The following is a 14,339-nucleotide window of genomic DNA, read 5'->3' as shown; positions in this document are numbered from 1 at the left end:
TCTATCTATCTATCTATCTCTTCTTTATCTATCTATCTATCTATCTATCTATCTATCTATCTATCTCTTCTTTATCTATCTATCTATCTATCTATCTATCTATCTATCTCTTCTTTATCTATCTATCTATCTGTCTATCTATCTATCTATCTATCTCTTCTTTATCTATCTATCTATCTATCTATCTATCTATCTGTCTATCTATCTATCTATCTATCTCTTCTTTATCTATCTATCTATCTATCTATCTACTTTTTTCTCTCTTCTTTCTATATCTATCTATCTATCTATCTATCTATCTATCTATCTATCTATCTATCTATCTCTTCTTTATCTATCTATCTATCTATCTATCTATCTATCTATCTATCTCTTCTTTATCTATCTATCTATCTATCTATCTATCTATCTATCTATCTATCTATCTATCTATCTATCTATCTATCTACTTTTTTCTCTCTTCTTTCTATATCTGTCTATCTATCTATCTATCTATCTATCTACTTTTCTCTCTCTTCTTTATCTATCTATCTGTCTATCTGTCTATCTATCTTTTACAGTTTTGTTGACTGTATATTTACTTGTTTGGTTTTCGGTTACTGTGTTGTTGTTTTTTTGTTGCTGTATTTTTGTGCTATTTTTATTTGTTTGTTTTTGGTAAATGTTGAATTAAGAGTCTCTTTCAGTACATGTCTCTAAAGTCCCGTTGTGTGTCTTGTATACATTTCCATACCAGCGTTGTTGCCGTACTGCACTCCTCTACTGTAGCTCCGCAGAGCTCCGTAATCTGTGTTCGTCCAGTGCGGCGGTTGTGGTCTGATTTTATCAGGTAATCAGACGCTTCTCCTCGGGCGTACTTTATGAATAATTCTACAAATACAAAACTTTTCACAGAGTTACTAAAAGTAACTTCGATAAAACAGACCTCGGCGTATTTACAGCAGCACTTCCTGTTTGCACGTGTCGCACCGCATCACGTCTTCCCCGAGCTCGATCTCAGATGCTCCAAAATAAGAGGATGGAGTTGTTGCCTTGGCAACACACGGGACAATTTTGTGTAATTTCAAGAGGGCTTTCAGTGGAGAAAAGCGCTCGCGCTTACCTTCGCTCTCCATTCAGTGCAGAGACAGATTAATTAAAGCTGTGTTCAGTCTCCATTGTTCTTTCAGCATGAGATGTTTGGTAAAACACGATTCCCCGAGATAGATCTGAAGAGCCGGGAGCTAGTTATGCTGTTTCTTAGCCTCGAGTGCTACAACCGTGCGCGTGCTGATCTTATCATTTATAAGCTCAAGTTTAATTAACCTGAAAGAAATTATCATTCGCTCATTGCAACACTGGCATCATTAATAAACATCTAAACATCTTAAAGATCAGTAAAAAAAAAAAGAGCGAAGAACAGTGAGTTCTTTGGAGTGTGTGTGTGTGTGAGTGGAAATAACGGAAATTGCAGAAATAATGATGTTCCTGGCATTCATCGTGTGAATTACACGCTCGGTCAACACCTCCCCTGCACGCTTCCGCGTTTCCCACCGACTTTCAGCCTCGTTTTGACCCTTTCCCTGTGTCTTTAAAACACATTTTCAATCAAATGTAGCAGAGCACACACCGTGACCGCAGTACTGACAGTGAAATGACACTCTCTTGTTAAAATTGATGGCCAGCTTGTCAATCTGTTGAGCACAGACACGTCACGTGACCTTGCCAAAACTTTCGAAGCTGTGCCTGGACCGAAGGAACGCATTAAAAATGCACGCTTTTTTCTGTTGCATGTGGATGAAATATCATCCTGTGGGAAACAAAAGCATTCTAACATATAGTTTCATCATTTCTGCAAAAGAGGGTAATACATCTTTAACTACATGGGGTTGAATTCTGGATCCTGATTGGTCAGAATTCATTTTCTATTACGGGAGCTGCGGATCACAGTTCTATATGAATTCTTCTTCCACTTTTGGAATTTATCTGCTGTGTTTTCTTCAAACGCTAGTTTACTATTTTGCCCTACAAATGTTGATCCGTGAAATCCGGTAAAACATCTGTATTTAGAACAGCTGTACAGGCCCTGTATCTGAATGATAAATGAAAGGAAAATATTCAGGATTGAATTTTTTAAAATTTTTTTATTTTGATTCAGGCGTCTATCCAGGTTCTTCATTTATTCAATATTAATTTCAACATCCATCACGCACCGTTTATTCATCAGGTCACTCAGTGATCAAATCAGTTTCTCCGTTCGTCAGTGTTGCTTTCACTTCTTCCAGGTTTGTTTGTGATATTTGGATCGCGCGTAATGTATGAAATGTCTGAATGAATGTTCTGGTTAAAGCGAGACTGGTGTTGATGAAAAGCGTAATGGGTTCCTGATCATTTCTCCCTTTTTTCTTCAGCTGTGTAATGGAGGCTCAGTTACTGATCTGGCCAAGGGAATGCTGAAAAGAGGAGAGCGGATGGATGAAGCCATCATCGCGTACATCTTACACGGGGCACTCATGGTAGGTCTGCTTCACCATCGTCATCGTCATCGTCGTCATCGTCATCGTCATCACGTCACTCTATCTAGCAGTTGTTCTTTACTCTGGCGGCTTGTTATGGAATTAAATTTGTGCCGAAAGTCTCGAACGTAACCTGTCGAGAAACGAACACAGATATACATTGAAAGAGAAGAAAACTTTAACGCGGTCTTCAAATAAACAGCGTTCTTTATTAACAGTTTTCTAAACTTCGTGTTTGCTAATCACGGTTCATGAATGCTCTGCCAGAGTTCTGGTTTACGCTCTACAAGTTTACATACGCCATTCTGGCACTACTCTCACGTGTGGGCGGGGCTTAACAAGGATTTACTCTATATTAATTAGTGAGATTTGGATTGACGGTTCGAGTGTCCAGCTGAGGAGGAGGACGATGATGATGACGACCATGATATGTACACCACTAAACTATTCAACGCTTTAAATATCACAAGGAGGTCTTTTTTGGGATTTAACAGGCAGTTGGTGGAACGTCGATGCGCCTGGGCTAACGTGCCTCGACTGTCAAAGTCGTAAGAAAAGGGCGACTTTGCCAGAGCTATATCTCCCTGCAGTTCTCACCTGGTTTGTCACTGAAGATAAGTGGGGTTGAGTCTGGCCAGTACTTGGATGGGAGACCTCATGCGGAGAACTAAGGTTGCTGTAGGAAGTGGTATTAGTAAGGACAGCAGGGGGCGCTCACCCTGTGGTCTGTATGGGGTCTAATAACCTAGTATAGTAACGGGGACACTATATTGTAGGAACAGCATGGTCTTTCAGATGAGATGTTGACGACTCCCTGTGATCGTTAAAAATCCCGGGACACTTTTGGTAAAAGTGTAGGGGTATAACCCTGAGGTCCTGGTGAAATGGCCCCCTAATAATAATCCCCATCTCTGAATGGGCTACATCACTCGCTCCTCTTCACTAATAGCTGGTGGGCAATATGGCTGCCGTCACATCATCCAGGTGGATGCTACAGATTGGTGGTGGTTGAAGAGACCCCCCCCCCCCCCCCCATTATGTAAAGCACTTTGAGTGTCTAGAAAAGCGTTATATAAATGTAACTGTAACCCAGTACCTAATGTCTAACATTTTATCCGAATTGTACATTTTATATCCAGTGTAACTGTGAGTACTTCCAGTGCTTCCGGTTGTGATTAAGACATGGTCACACCACCCCAAACTTTCAGTTACATAAGTGCTTTACCGTATAGCGCACATCGAAATCTAAACTGTAGAGCATTCTGAATGCCAGAGCACGCTGCCTACTTAGTGAAAAGCCTATAAAGTAGTCTGTGATTCCTGACTGATGCTTTCAACAGAAAAAAAAAAAAAAGACCCTCTCCAAGATACCGTGTTATTTGTGAATCATTAGATGTTGCATGGATGGTGCTAGGCTTTTAGATTTCGGTGAAGAAATGTGTGTGTTGTGTGTTTTGTTCAGGGCCTGCATCATTTACACGAGAATAAAACCATCCATCGAGATATAAAAGGGAACAACATCCTTCTGACCACTCAGGGGGGGATCAAGCTGGTTGACTTTGGTGAGTAGTTAAATTGGTGCATTAAGGGAAAGCAGCTGTGTGTGTGTGTGTGTGTGTGTGAAGGTGGTGGTGCTTTTGAATGCGGTCAGAACCATTAACTCGGATGCTACTCCGATGCTAATTTGATGCTACTTTACTTCCTTTTGTTAATGCACATGGACAGAGAGAGAGAGTGCAGAGGAGGTGGAGGAGGAGGAGGAGGCGGTCCTTCCATTACTGCTCATTGTGTTCAGACCAGCATAAATTGGTATCCGAGCACGAGAGAGAGAGAGAGAGAGAGAGAGAGAGAGAGAGAGCACCTTCTTTTAGCATTCGGATGTTCTTTGTTTATTTATTTTTTTACATTTTGTTAAGTAGGGCACTTCTTAAGCGCACGATGCATTTGTATCATTAAGTGTTAGGAGTAAATACTTTCCCTCCATCTTTGTCCATATTTCTGGATTGCGCTTGCTATGCACCACACACTCCTGCGATTACTCAACCCCCAGTCAAAAATCCTCTCTGAGTGTACTCTCCTCTGCCATGATTCACCGCATGGCTATTAATCCCCCAACCCCCCCCTTTTTTTTTGTAGTTGTTGAGTATTTACCCCCTCCTTAATAAGACTATCAGCCCCAACGCGCGGACGAATAAAGCCTGTAATTGGCGTGATGGTGGAGATGGGGGAGTCACGTCTTCGGGGAGGGACAGGATGAGACGCAGAGCCTCCATGACACTGATTGATGAGTCATACTCGAAGTTACTCTGCATCGTGACATCAGCACAAAAACTTTTCTTTTCTTTTTTTTTCTTCTTCTTTTTTTTTTTTATGAGTCACAAATAAACCGCAGGTCTCACGTGACGTCACCGAAGCAAGAGCAGAGAGATTTTCGTTTCCTCCCGTTACACACTCCGCGTGTCCCAAGTGTGTGTTTCAGTGAGCGAGTGCAACGAAAGCCTCGGATTGTAAGCCGATAGCGCTTCCATTGAGCATTCCTCTTTGGACTTTCTCACGCTCACTTTCTCAGAGGAACCGTTTCTTAAAAACAAGCGGGCGTTGCTTATGTCGCTTTATACAGTAGCACAGAGCTGCTGGGGAAGGCTTCGTCCTGATTGGTCAGAAGGTGTTGATTGATTTTCTCTAACAGCAGCTCTGAGAGTCGTGCACTCGTTCGAATACCTTATTGTTTCTGTAGTTACACAAGGATATGTATGGCACTTCAGACAATCTAAGACTAATGATAAACAGACAAAACTGTGATGGAAGGAGATGTCTATGGAACATTTATGGAAGGAGTCTCCAGTGTCAGTGCTTTATAACTGTCAGTGGTAATGCTGTGAGGTTTCCAATACGGGAAAGTCTTACGTTCGCGTAGCACTGAAATGTATAGGATACTGGATTGTACAGAATGCTGAAGTTTATGGAATGATGACATGTAGAGAGTACTGAAGTGTAAGAAATGTTGAAGTGTGAAGAACAGCGAAGTGTACTTAAGTGCATGGAATAGTGTAGTGTATGGAATGGTGAATTGTACAGAATACTGAAGTGTATGGAATACTGAAGCGTACAGAATACCGAAACTCGCGGAATACTGAAGCGTAAAGAATATTCAACCGTCTTCAACCAGCCCAAAAAAACCCACCCCACACCCCTCTTCATCTCCCTCCGCTGGCTCCCTGTAGCCGCTCGTATCAAATTCAAGGCCTTGACGCTCACGTAGAAGACAGCACCTCCTACCTCGACTCTCTCCTCAAGTCTTACGCTCCCTCACACAATCTGCGATCGGTTAACGACCGACGCTCAGTAGCGCCTACTCAACGTGTCTCAAGGTCCCTTTCCAGAACCTTCACACTGACAGTCCCTCAGTGGTGGAATGAACTTCCGACCTCAATCCGGACCGCGGAATCTCTCACCATCTTCAAAACACAGCTAAAGACCCGGCTCTTCCACGAGCACTTAACTAACCTCTAAAATGCCAACGTAATAAACGTAAATGTAATATAAATGGAAGTGCTTGGTAGATAGATATTGCAGAAACACACACACACACACACACACACACACACACACAAGCATTCATATGTTTGTTGCCGAATTAATATAGACCAAATGTGTTCGTATGTGAGAGACGATCAGCAAAAATATTCCAAATCTCGGAGGTCAAAGCTGGAACGTTACTCATATTTACACTCTCTCATGTTTCCGAGCGTTATAGCATTTATTATTTTTTATTTTGTTCAGAATGTCTTTTCTCCCCATGAGGTCAGTGTGTGAACAGAATTCCATTAAGTGATTAATATAAATATACACACACCATAACCACACACACATTCCTTATAGAGGGAAACACACAACTCGTTCTGGATACAGGCAGCTCAAATCCAGTAAACACACACACACACACACACACACACACACACACACACACACACACACACACACACACACACAGCTATGAAAGCTCTCCTGTGGCCCTCCCTTTTCCGCTACATTAGTTCGGAGCCCCAGGGCCACGATGAGTAGTCATCAGAGATAACGCTGCCAATTAAAATATTCATGAAGAGGAGGCGGAGCAGCTTCCCGCTCTCTCTCTCTCTCTCTCTCTCTCTCGCTCTCTCTCTCTCTCTCTCTCTCTCTCTCTCTCTCTCTCTCTGTTGTCTGTCTGTCTGTACTGAGGCCAATAATGCGCTTTTTCCTCCAGTCCTCAGACAGATGAGTCAGTGAGGGGGGGCGTTATCTGCTCTGCAGAGCGTGAACACCTCCACAAGGATAAAGCATCAGCCTGCATGAGATCAGAACATACACACACACACACACACACACACACACACACACACACACACACACACACATTCTATACATACGCCATCAAATATGCTATAGTACCACCACTACAGTCAAAATATACTCTCTATACACACACTCCATCTTTCACATGCTCCATTAAGCCTAAGCCTATACACACACACACACACACACACACACGCACGCAGCTAGGGATCCTGCAGAAAGCCCAGCGCCAGTCTCGGTGAATGGGTTTCCTCCTGCAGTTGGTACTGGAGCTGGATGAATTAAATTTCCTGTCATCACAATAGAGCTGATCTGTAATTACCGCAGCTTCCCAAAGCCACAGCTCTGTATCTTCACCAACGTCTTTGTTTACACTCCGGTCTATTCTCCGCTTTATCTCGGATATATTTTCTCCTCCGGAATAATGAAGCGCATACGCAGGTTCAGCCACACTATAATTATTAACGCCATCACGTAGTTTAGAAAGTCAGCAGAGAGACCGGCTCCCGTGCAGTAACATTTCGCTTTCTTCCGTGAGTAGATACCCACAGGTTAGCATATTAGCATCGTAAACGCTGGAGGAAGAGAGCGCTGTAATAGTCTGAGAGAACGTCAGACAGTCCCACCGTGATTTCACGATTTTACAAAATCAAGCCAAATCCACAATGTTCAGACGAGCTTCTGAATATACGCAGATTTTCCGCAGATTTGGGCCGAGACGCGTCACGTGACGTCATCACGACGCGCATTCGGCCGAAACCCTCTTCGATTCACGTGCGTCAACACGAGTACCGCTAAAAGGTCTCATTTAATAACAAACATCGCCGCGAAAGACCGCGCAGAACAATTAGTGCAATCGTAGCCCTAACCCCATCCCCGAACCTAACAGTGACCTTCATAACGTCTTGCATGGATTGTGTTGCGCAAATTTGTACCAATATGCAACGGTGAAATTATGACAAAGAATTCTTAACAAAGGTGACCATCCTCAGACGTTCTCCTTCTACGGCAATATGGGTTTCTACCGTCACTTCCTACAACAGCATGTCCTGAAGAGTTTTATTCCACTTACACCACGCTAATTTCCCAACAATGACCCCCTTCTGCATGAATTATTACATTTGCATCAAAAAATGTCTCATGCATTTTTATTACTTGAATTATTTCAAGTAATAAAAAGAAATCTGAAAAAAAAAATGAAATTTTTTTTTTTTTTTTTTTTTTTTTTTTTTTTTTTTTAATTCTGCAATGATGGAAAGCATCATATAGTCAAAAATACAAAAATGACACAAAATATATTCCATTAAAATTCCCAGTACTGCATTCACGCTTTCCTTTCAATTCTTAATTCTTCCTCCTGAAATAGAAAATTTACAAAATAAGGTGCCATTGCAAAATGTCTGAAATGACAAGAGTTTCTCTTCCTTTGAATGTGAAAAAATGTTAAATATAATACATAAATGTAAATCAATGGATTTCTGCGATGGATTGGCACCCTGTCCGGGGTGTACCCTGCCTTGTGCCCGATGCTTCCTGGGATAGACTCCAGGTTCCGCGTGACCCTGAAGAGGATAAAGCGGTATAGAAGATGGATGGATGGATGGATCAATGGATTTATCAATGCTGTGGGGAGGGGAAAAATTCTGAAAGCTATCATGAAAACGCAGCCAACATGATCACTGAACTTTAACCTCGACCATTATAAGTTTTTATCCAAATGAAGACGTGCACATTTGCGTAGCATTTTTGCATTTTTGTTTTTAGCTTTAAACACTACAGAATATCATTTCCACGCTTTATTAACCCGGCGCGCACTCTCTCAGTCGGTCGTATTTTGGAAAATTTGCGAAAGCGCCGATTGCCGCTGAGCACTCTTGCTCTTTTGATCAACTTTTGATAAACATTTATGCTAATCTGACGCGTGGATACTCCGTTCACGAAAACGAACGCTCCGCCTCTTTCCCAAACATGACGCTCGTGAGTTTTATCGTTATCCCGTGTGAACAGAGACGTATCACAGAGAGGTTCCAGCTTGTCACGCACACCGTTTCGCTTTGAGGAATGTGATACGTCGACCATTTTAAAAGAACACCGTGTTTTAGAGGCTTTAGACACTCAGACGATACGTGATTGCGTCATATGCCTCGTGTGTGTCTGGGTTTTTGTGCTTCTTCATATGTTAGCAGAGTATCACTTTAATAATGAGTCAGACTAGAATTCCTGCATCTAGAAATACTCGTTTCTTTTCATCTCTGGAGTTTGTATTAGTAGCATTTGTAGCACCGTTGTGTCCGAGAACTTTTCCCTCTTGGTCTGTTTGCTGTATTTCTGCCCTTTTGCTGGTCTTGAACGTCACAGTTTGTAAATTACACCCTGGCCTTAACTCTGTACTGCTCAGCCGTATGGTTGGGATTGAAACACGTTTGTTAGAAGCTTGCATCAAATCAACAAAGGTTAAATGTAAATGTTATTTCCTTAAGCCAGCTTCCTTCATCGTCATGCATTTAGCAAATTTACCTTGCGACCGTTTTACTGTTAGAAAGTCCGAGGAAGTGAAATATTCACGATCGACTTCTAGACGTTCGGTCGCCAGTGCAAGGAGTCTAGATCGAATACCGTAATACAATATAAATGAAGCTGCAACTGGAGATTAAGGGGGCCAAGCACTTTCGGTTCCTACTCCTTAGTGACAAAGAAAGACCAGAAGCCACTGGGAAAACCAGCGGATGTTCACAAGGAGAAATATGACATGTGAAGGCAAAGTATTAAGTCATTGCTAAGATATTGCCTCACTTCCTGTGTATCGTCACAAGTTGCAAATGAGCTCAATTCTTGTTTTGTAAACATTAAGGTCATGTTGCTAAATACATGCGACAGGTTTGGTGTCAATATGGAAAAGCACCGCTGAGATATTCCCTCGCTTCCTGTTTGGTGATTTAGCCATCAAATACGTTTGCAGGTTACAAACAAAACATCCCACATATCAAAATGATTTTATTTTATTTTATTTTTTTAAATTCAGGTTAGTCTCCCCATGTTGTCTTTCAAAAGTTTTCGTGAAAATTCAAAATGACTTCAAAATGACAAGGGAACCTTCAAGAGAATCAAGATAAGCAAGATTCTTGATCTGATGTTGAGGAGTTTGGTAATGATTAGTTTGATGAATTTATAGCGCCACCTAGAGGTAAGTTTATACAAAACTTTATATATATATATATATATATATATATATATATATATATATATATATATATATATATATATATATATATATAAAATCCAAGTATGATGCTGTTTCCCAAATTTGGTGGTGATTGGAAAGAATTGAAAAAAAAAAAGCATCGAAAAAAGTTTTTTTGAAAAAACAAATCAAAATGTCGGAAAATCCAATGTAGGGGAAATGATATCAGTACTTCATAAGGAATTAATAATCCCTTAATAATTACTAACACATATGAATGGTTTGTAAATGTCACTATTTCAAGAGGAAATAAAACGAAATATTTACTAAAGTTTTTTCTTTTCCCCTCATTACTTATTTGTTTTTGTTTTCTTTAAGCTTATTAATGTATTAATTAATTCCAAAATACTGGGAAAGTCACTCAAAATCACGCCATTAATAATAACAATAAAACCTGATGTTACTTTAATCGCTGAAGAATCACGCCCCCATTTAATTTAATAAGAGCTCATATCCATAAACCTTATGAACAGACTCGCTTCGTTGATAGGCTCAGGTTTTCGGGGTAGCTATCACATTTGAAACGTTTTTTTTTTCCACACGTCTTACCGTCTTTATATCGTATGCGACGATGTGTGACAGGTTTCAGTTTTTCACGCAGAACTCTCATCTAAATAATTCTCTCCTCCCTCGACTTTGCATGCGACGTCATTCACACGACTACTCTCTGTAAATAAGCTACGACATGGTCAGTACACTGCATGCACGATTTATCACGGCGCACACGCAAATCAGCACTTGTTATTCTGGAGCGAAGTAAATCGGGGCTTTTGTTTCAAATCAAATATATGTAAAAGTTTCCCATCTATCAAATACACATCGTGCAGTGACATTTATCATGACACGCTAAATTCAGTGGCCTTCGCTGAGTCCTGGTCAGATTCACTGAGGTCTACAACCTGCTTCTTTTCTATTACTGTGTGTGTGTTTGGTGAGGACCAAAAATGACCAAATTTCCTAAAAATGGGCTTCATTTATCAAACCGGACACATACGAATGCATTCATAAATCATTCACAGGAAGGAATTTGGTATTCATGAAAATCCAGTGGTTTGGGAAATATTACGCCGTCAAGAAAAAAATGTCCGTATCCTACCTTTCGCTGCTGGGTTTAAATTAACGTACAGTATAAGGGGACTCTCTATTGTGAACCTCGTGCAAATCGGTCGGATTTAAATCGTACAATTGTCAACGAGTTATTGCGATTTTACATACGGATTACGATGCGCTGGCGAGTTTACACCTCTTATTTATTTCAGTTACACACCGATTCGGCGAACATTTTTGTTAAACTCAGACCTCGCAGAACGTGATCCAAAACAAAATCTATCTATTCAGACAAATAAGAATTAGGACGAAACTAACGATCGTCGATAAAAGGAGGAAGAGTTAGCGTGCAACTGAGGCGCTGCAGTGGCTGAGCTGCATTACTGGAAGATTTATCACGTGCCGCACTTAGGAGGCGCTCTCGCGCCATTTAGTTTTTCTTTCGTTGCTTCAGCTGTCTTTTTCAGTAGCTTTTCATAATACACACGTCAGTACAAAGAACACGAGCGAACCTTTTGTACATCTGGCAGGAAATAGTACTTCCATTTAGCTGGAAGATTGATAAATGAGACACAGTGATAAGAAATTGTAAAACGTCCTCATAAACACCCGGTCCTCACAAAATACAGGTGGTTGTTTCAAAGACTAAAAGAAACAAATGTATTTATTTTTCTCTTTCTGGTAACTGAAGTTAAGACTAGAGCGAAGGTCAGGGGTAGCGTAGTGATAATTAGTTTATCATGATGTTGTCAATGGAAGGTCCTCAGAATGATAGAAGAACATGAATGTGTGTTTAATATTCAGATTATTCGTTGGCCTACCACAAATTTCGATGATTATTTGACACACACATACACACACACACACACACACACACACCATAGAGTTAAAGGGTGTTAGCCCGCACACTCTTTGTTTTCAGTGTCATGAAATCATATTTTCGAGCTGAAACACAACGGATCCACAAAATAAGACAAAATCTACAGTCAAAAATCATCAGCATGACACACATACGTACCGACCAAAATCTTTTTCATCCAGTGGGAAAAAAAAAAAAAAAAGAATCTTCTCGTAATCATCATAGATGGCATTTCTCCAGTCTCTGCTTACGGCTGAGAGCAAATACAAAAATCTCGTCCTCTTTCCCTTTTGCTTTCTATTCAAAAGTTCTGTCACTCCTGCTTTTGATGGATGAACGTGTTAGAATTTGTCATTTTAAACGATTCATCATTCACCTGAAGGTCCTCATAAATGGTGTGTGAGGTCTCCTGAGTGCAGACAATTAGGCAGTAAAGTTGCATCAGAACCTGGAGCCTGGAAAAAAAACAAAAAACAAAAAAACTCTTGGATATCAGGAAAAGTGCTAGGGTTTACTCTATACTCTGTACAACTATATATGAAATACTGCACATGTATAATAGGAATGTAAAAATCGTACGTACGTAACACTTTAAGGTTTGGTGATATAACAACAACAACAAAAAAAAACTACATAAACTAGTAAATATTACTAAATAATGTAAGAAAAATACCAAAAACTTTATTAAATACAAGTAAAAAAACAACAACAGCAGATATTTCAACAATGACAGAGATTCTCAGTTTGAGTCCCGATTATCCCATGTACTTGAAAATATTTCATTTTTGTCCTGCACCATGTACACCTGATCTGATCTGATCTGATCCGGCTCATGAAGAGGTCCTCAGTTTACTATCGATATGCTGAGGAGACTTGAAACTGAACCAGTGCGGGACAGTAGGGACCAACGTCTCAGGTCAAGATCCGTTGGTCTAGCAAGTGATTCATCAATAAATGAAAAATAAAATACCATTAGATATTTATTGAGCGCACGGGGGCTTAGTGGTTAGCACGTTCGCCTCACACCTTCATTGTCCGGGGTTCGATTTCCACCGCTGCCCTGCGTGTGCGGAGTTTGCATGTTCTCCCCGTGCTGCGGGGGTTTCCTCCGGGTACTCCGGTTTCCTCCCCCAGTCCAAACACATGCATGGAAGGCTGATTGTCGTGTCTAAAGTGTCCGTAGTGTATGAATGTGCCCTGCGACAGATCGGCACCCCATCCACGGTGTCCCCCGCCTTGTGCCCCATGCTCCCAGGAATAGGCTCCAGGTTCTCCGAGACCCTGTAGGATAAGCGGTACAAAAAAAATGGATGGATGGACGGATGGATGAATAGATATTTAGTAGAGGATCTTATAATAAAGTTGAACAAAGTTTAATTAGGTTTTAATAAAACTAAACTTTTATTATAGCGCTCTAAGTATCATTATATCATATTTAATAGATTTTTTTTATATAATTATGCAATAATTATTTATTATTGACTCCCTTCATTGCTAAGTATGCATATTAATTGTTTATAAACAGTTTATTACCAAACTTTAAATTGAAGCGTTCCCTTTTTTCACTCATTAATTCAGAAATCAAATTACATATATATATATATATATATTAATTGTGTAGGTTTTAAGGTAAATTAAAAGAACATGCTTAAAGTGAAGTAAAAAAATCATTAAATGGGAACGTTTATTATAAAATTTGATTCTTAAATGCAAAAACATGGTTTAATTAAGTATTAATTAAAAAAAGTTATATTGTTATCTAAATATTAATACGTTATATAAAATGAATTGTAAATGCTATATGATTATTATTATTAGAGATGCACCGATGTATTGGCCGATAATCTGTATCGGCCGATAAAGGCAATTTTTCACAATTTTAGAAACATCCGATGATCAGGGCGGATTATATCCTGTCAATCAAAAGAGGGCGGGAAAACATATGGATTTCGTGCTGCGTGTAAAGAAGATGTCTCTTGTGTGGAACGACGACAAAACTGCAGTTTGTAATCTCTGTAATCTCTGCACGAGTAAAGTTTACACCAGAAGTGCGCAGCAGTGCAGCGGGAGTTTCGGCGTCGAGTCTAAATAGTTTTTTTTCGTTCTGCTCGCGCTGAATTAAAGGGCCAGTACACCGCTGAAAGAGTTAAATGAAGATGGAGTTGACAAAAAAGTATATATTGCACAGAAAAATTATATTTGTCGAGTAGTATATTTCATAACCCGTTAATGTTAATATATAAGTTGATATTATATATGACCAGTTTGATGTTAATGATGGAGTAGAAATGCTCGTGTTTGTGTAGAGCGAATGTGAGACTAACAGGAGGTTTTTTACAGTTCAGTCGATGTTGATATGAATTAA

General features: G+C 40.1%; 1 protein-coding gene across 1 annotated transcript in view; it reads left to right on the top strand.

Moving 5' to 3' along the window:
- The window catches only part of myo3a (myosin IIIA), a 95,086-nt gene that overhangs the window by 25,507 nt on the left and 55,240 nt on the right, over nt 1-14,339 (top strand). The window contains exons 4-5 of the mRNA XM_047158591.2: nt 2,391-2,495; nt 3,958-4,057. Coding sequence (XP_047014547.1) covers nt 2,391-2,495; nt 3,958-4,057 — 205 coding nt within the window. The remainder of the gene's footprint in view (nt 1-2,390; nt 2,496-3,957; nt 4,058-14,339) is intronic.

The sequence above is a fragment of the Ictalurus punctatus genome, chromosome 1, assembly GCF_001660625.3.
Source record: "Ictalurus punctatus breed USDA103 chromosome 1, Coco_2.0, whole genome shotgun sequence".
Classification (NCBI taxonomy): Eukaryota; Metazoa; Chordata; class Actinopteri; order Siluriformes; family Ictaluridae; genus Ictalurus; species Ictalurus punctatus.
Note: the sequence above shows the minus strand (reverse complement) of the source record. Positions and strands in the feature narration are given on the sequence as shown.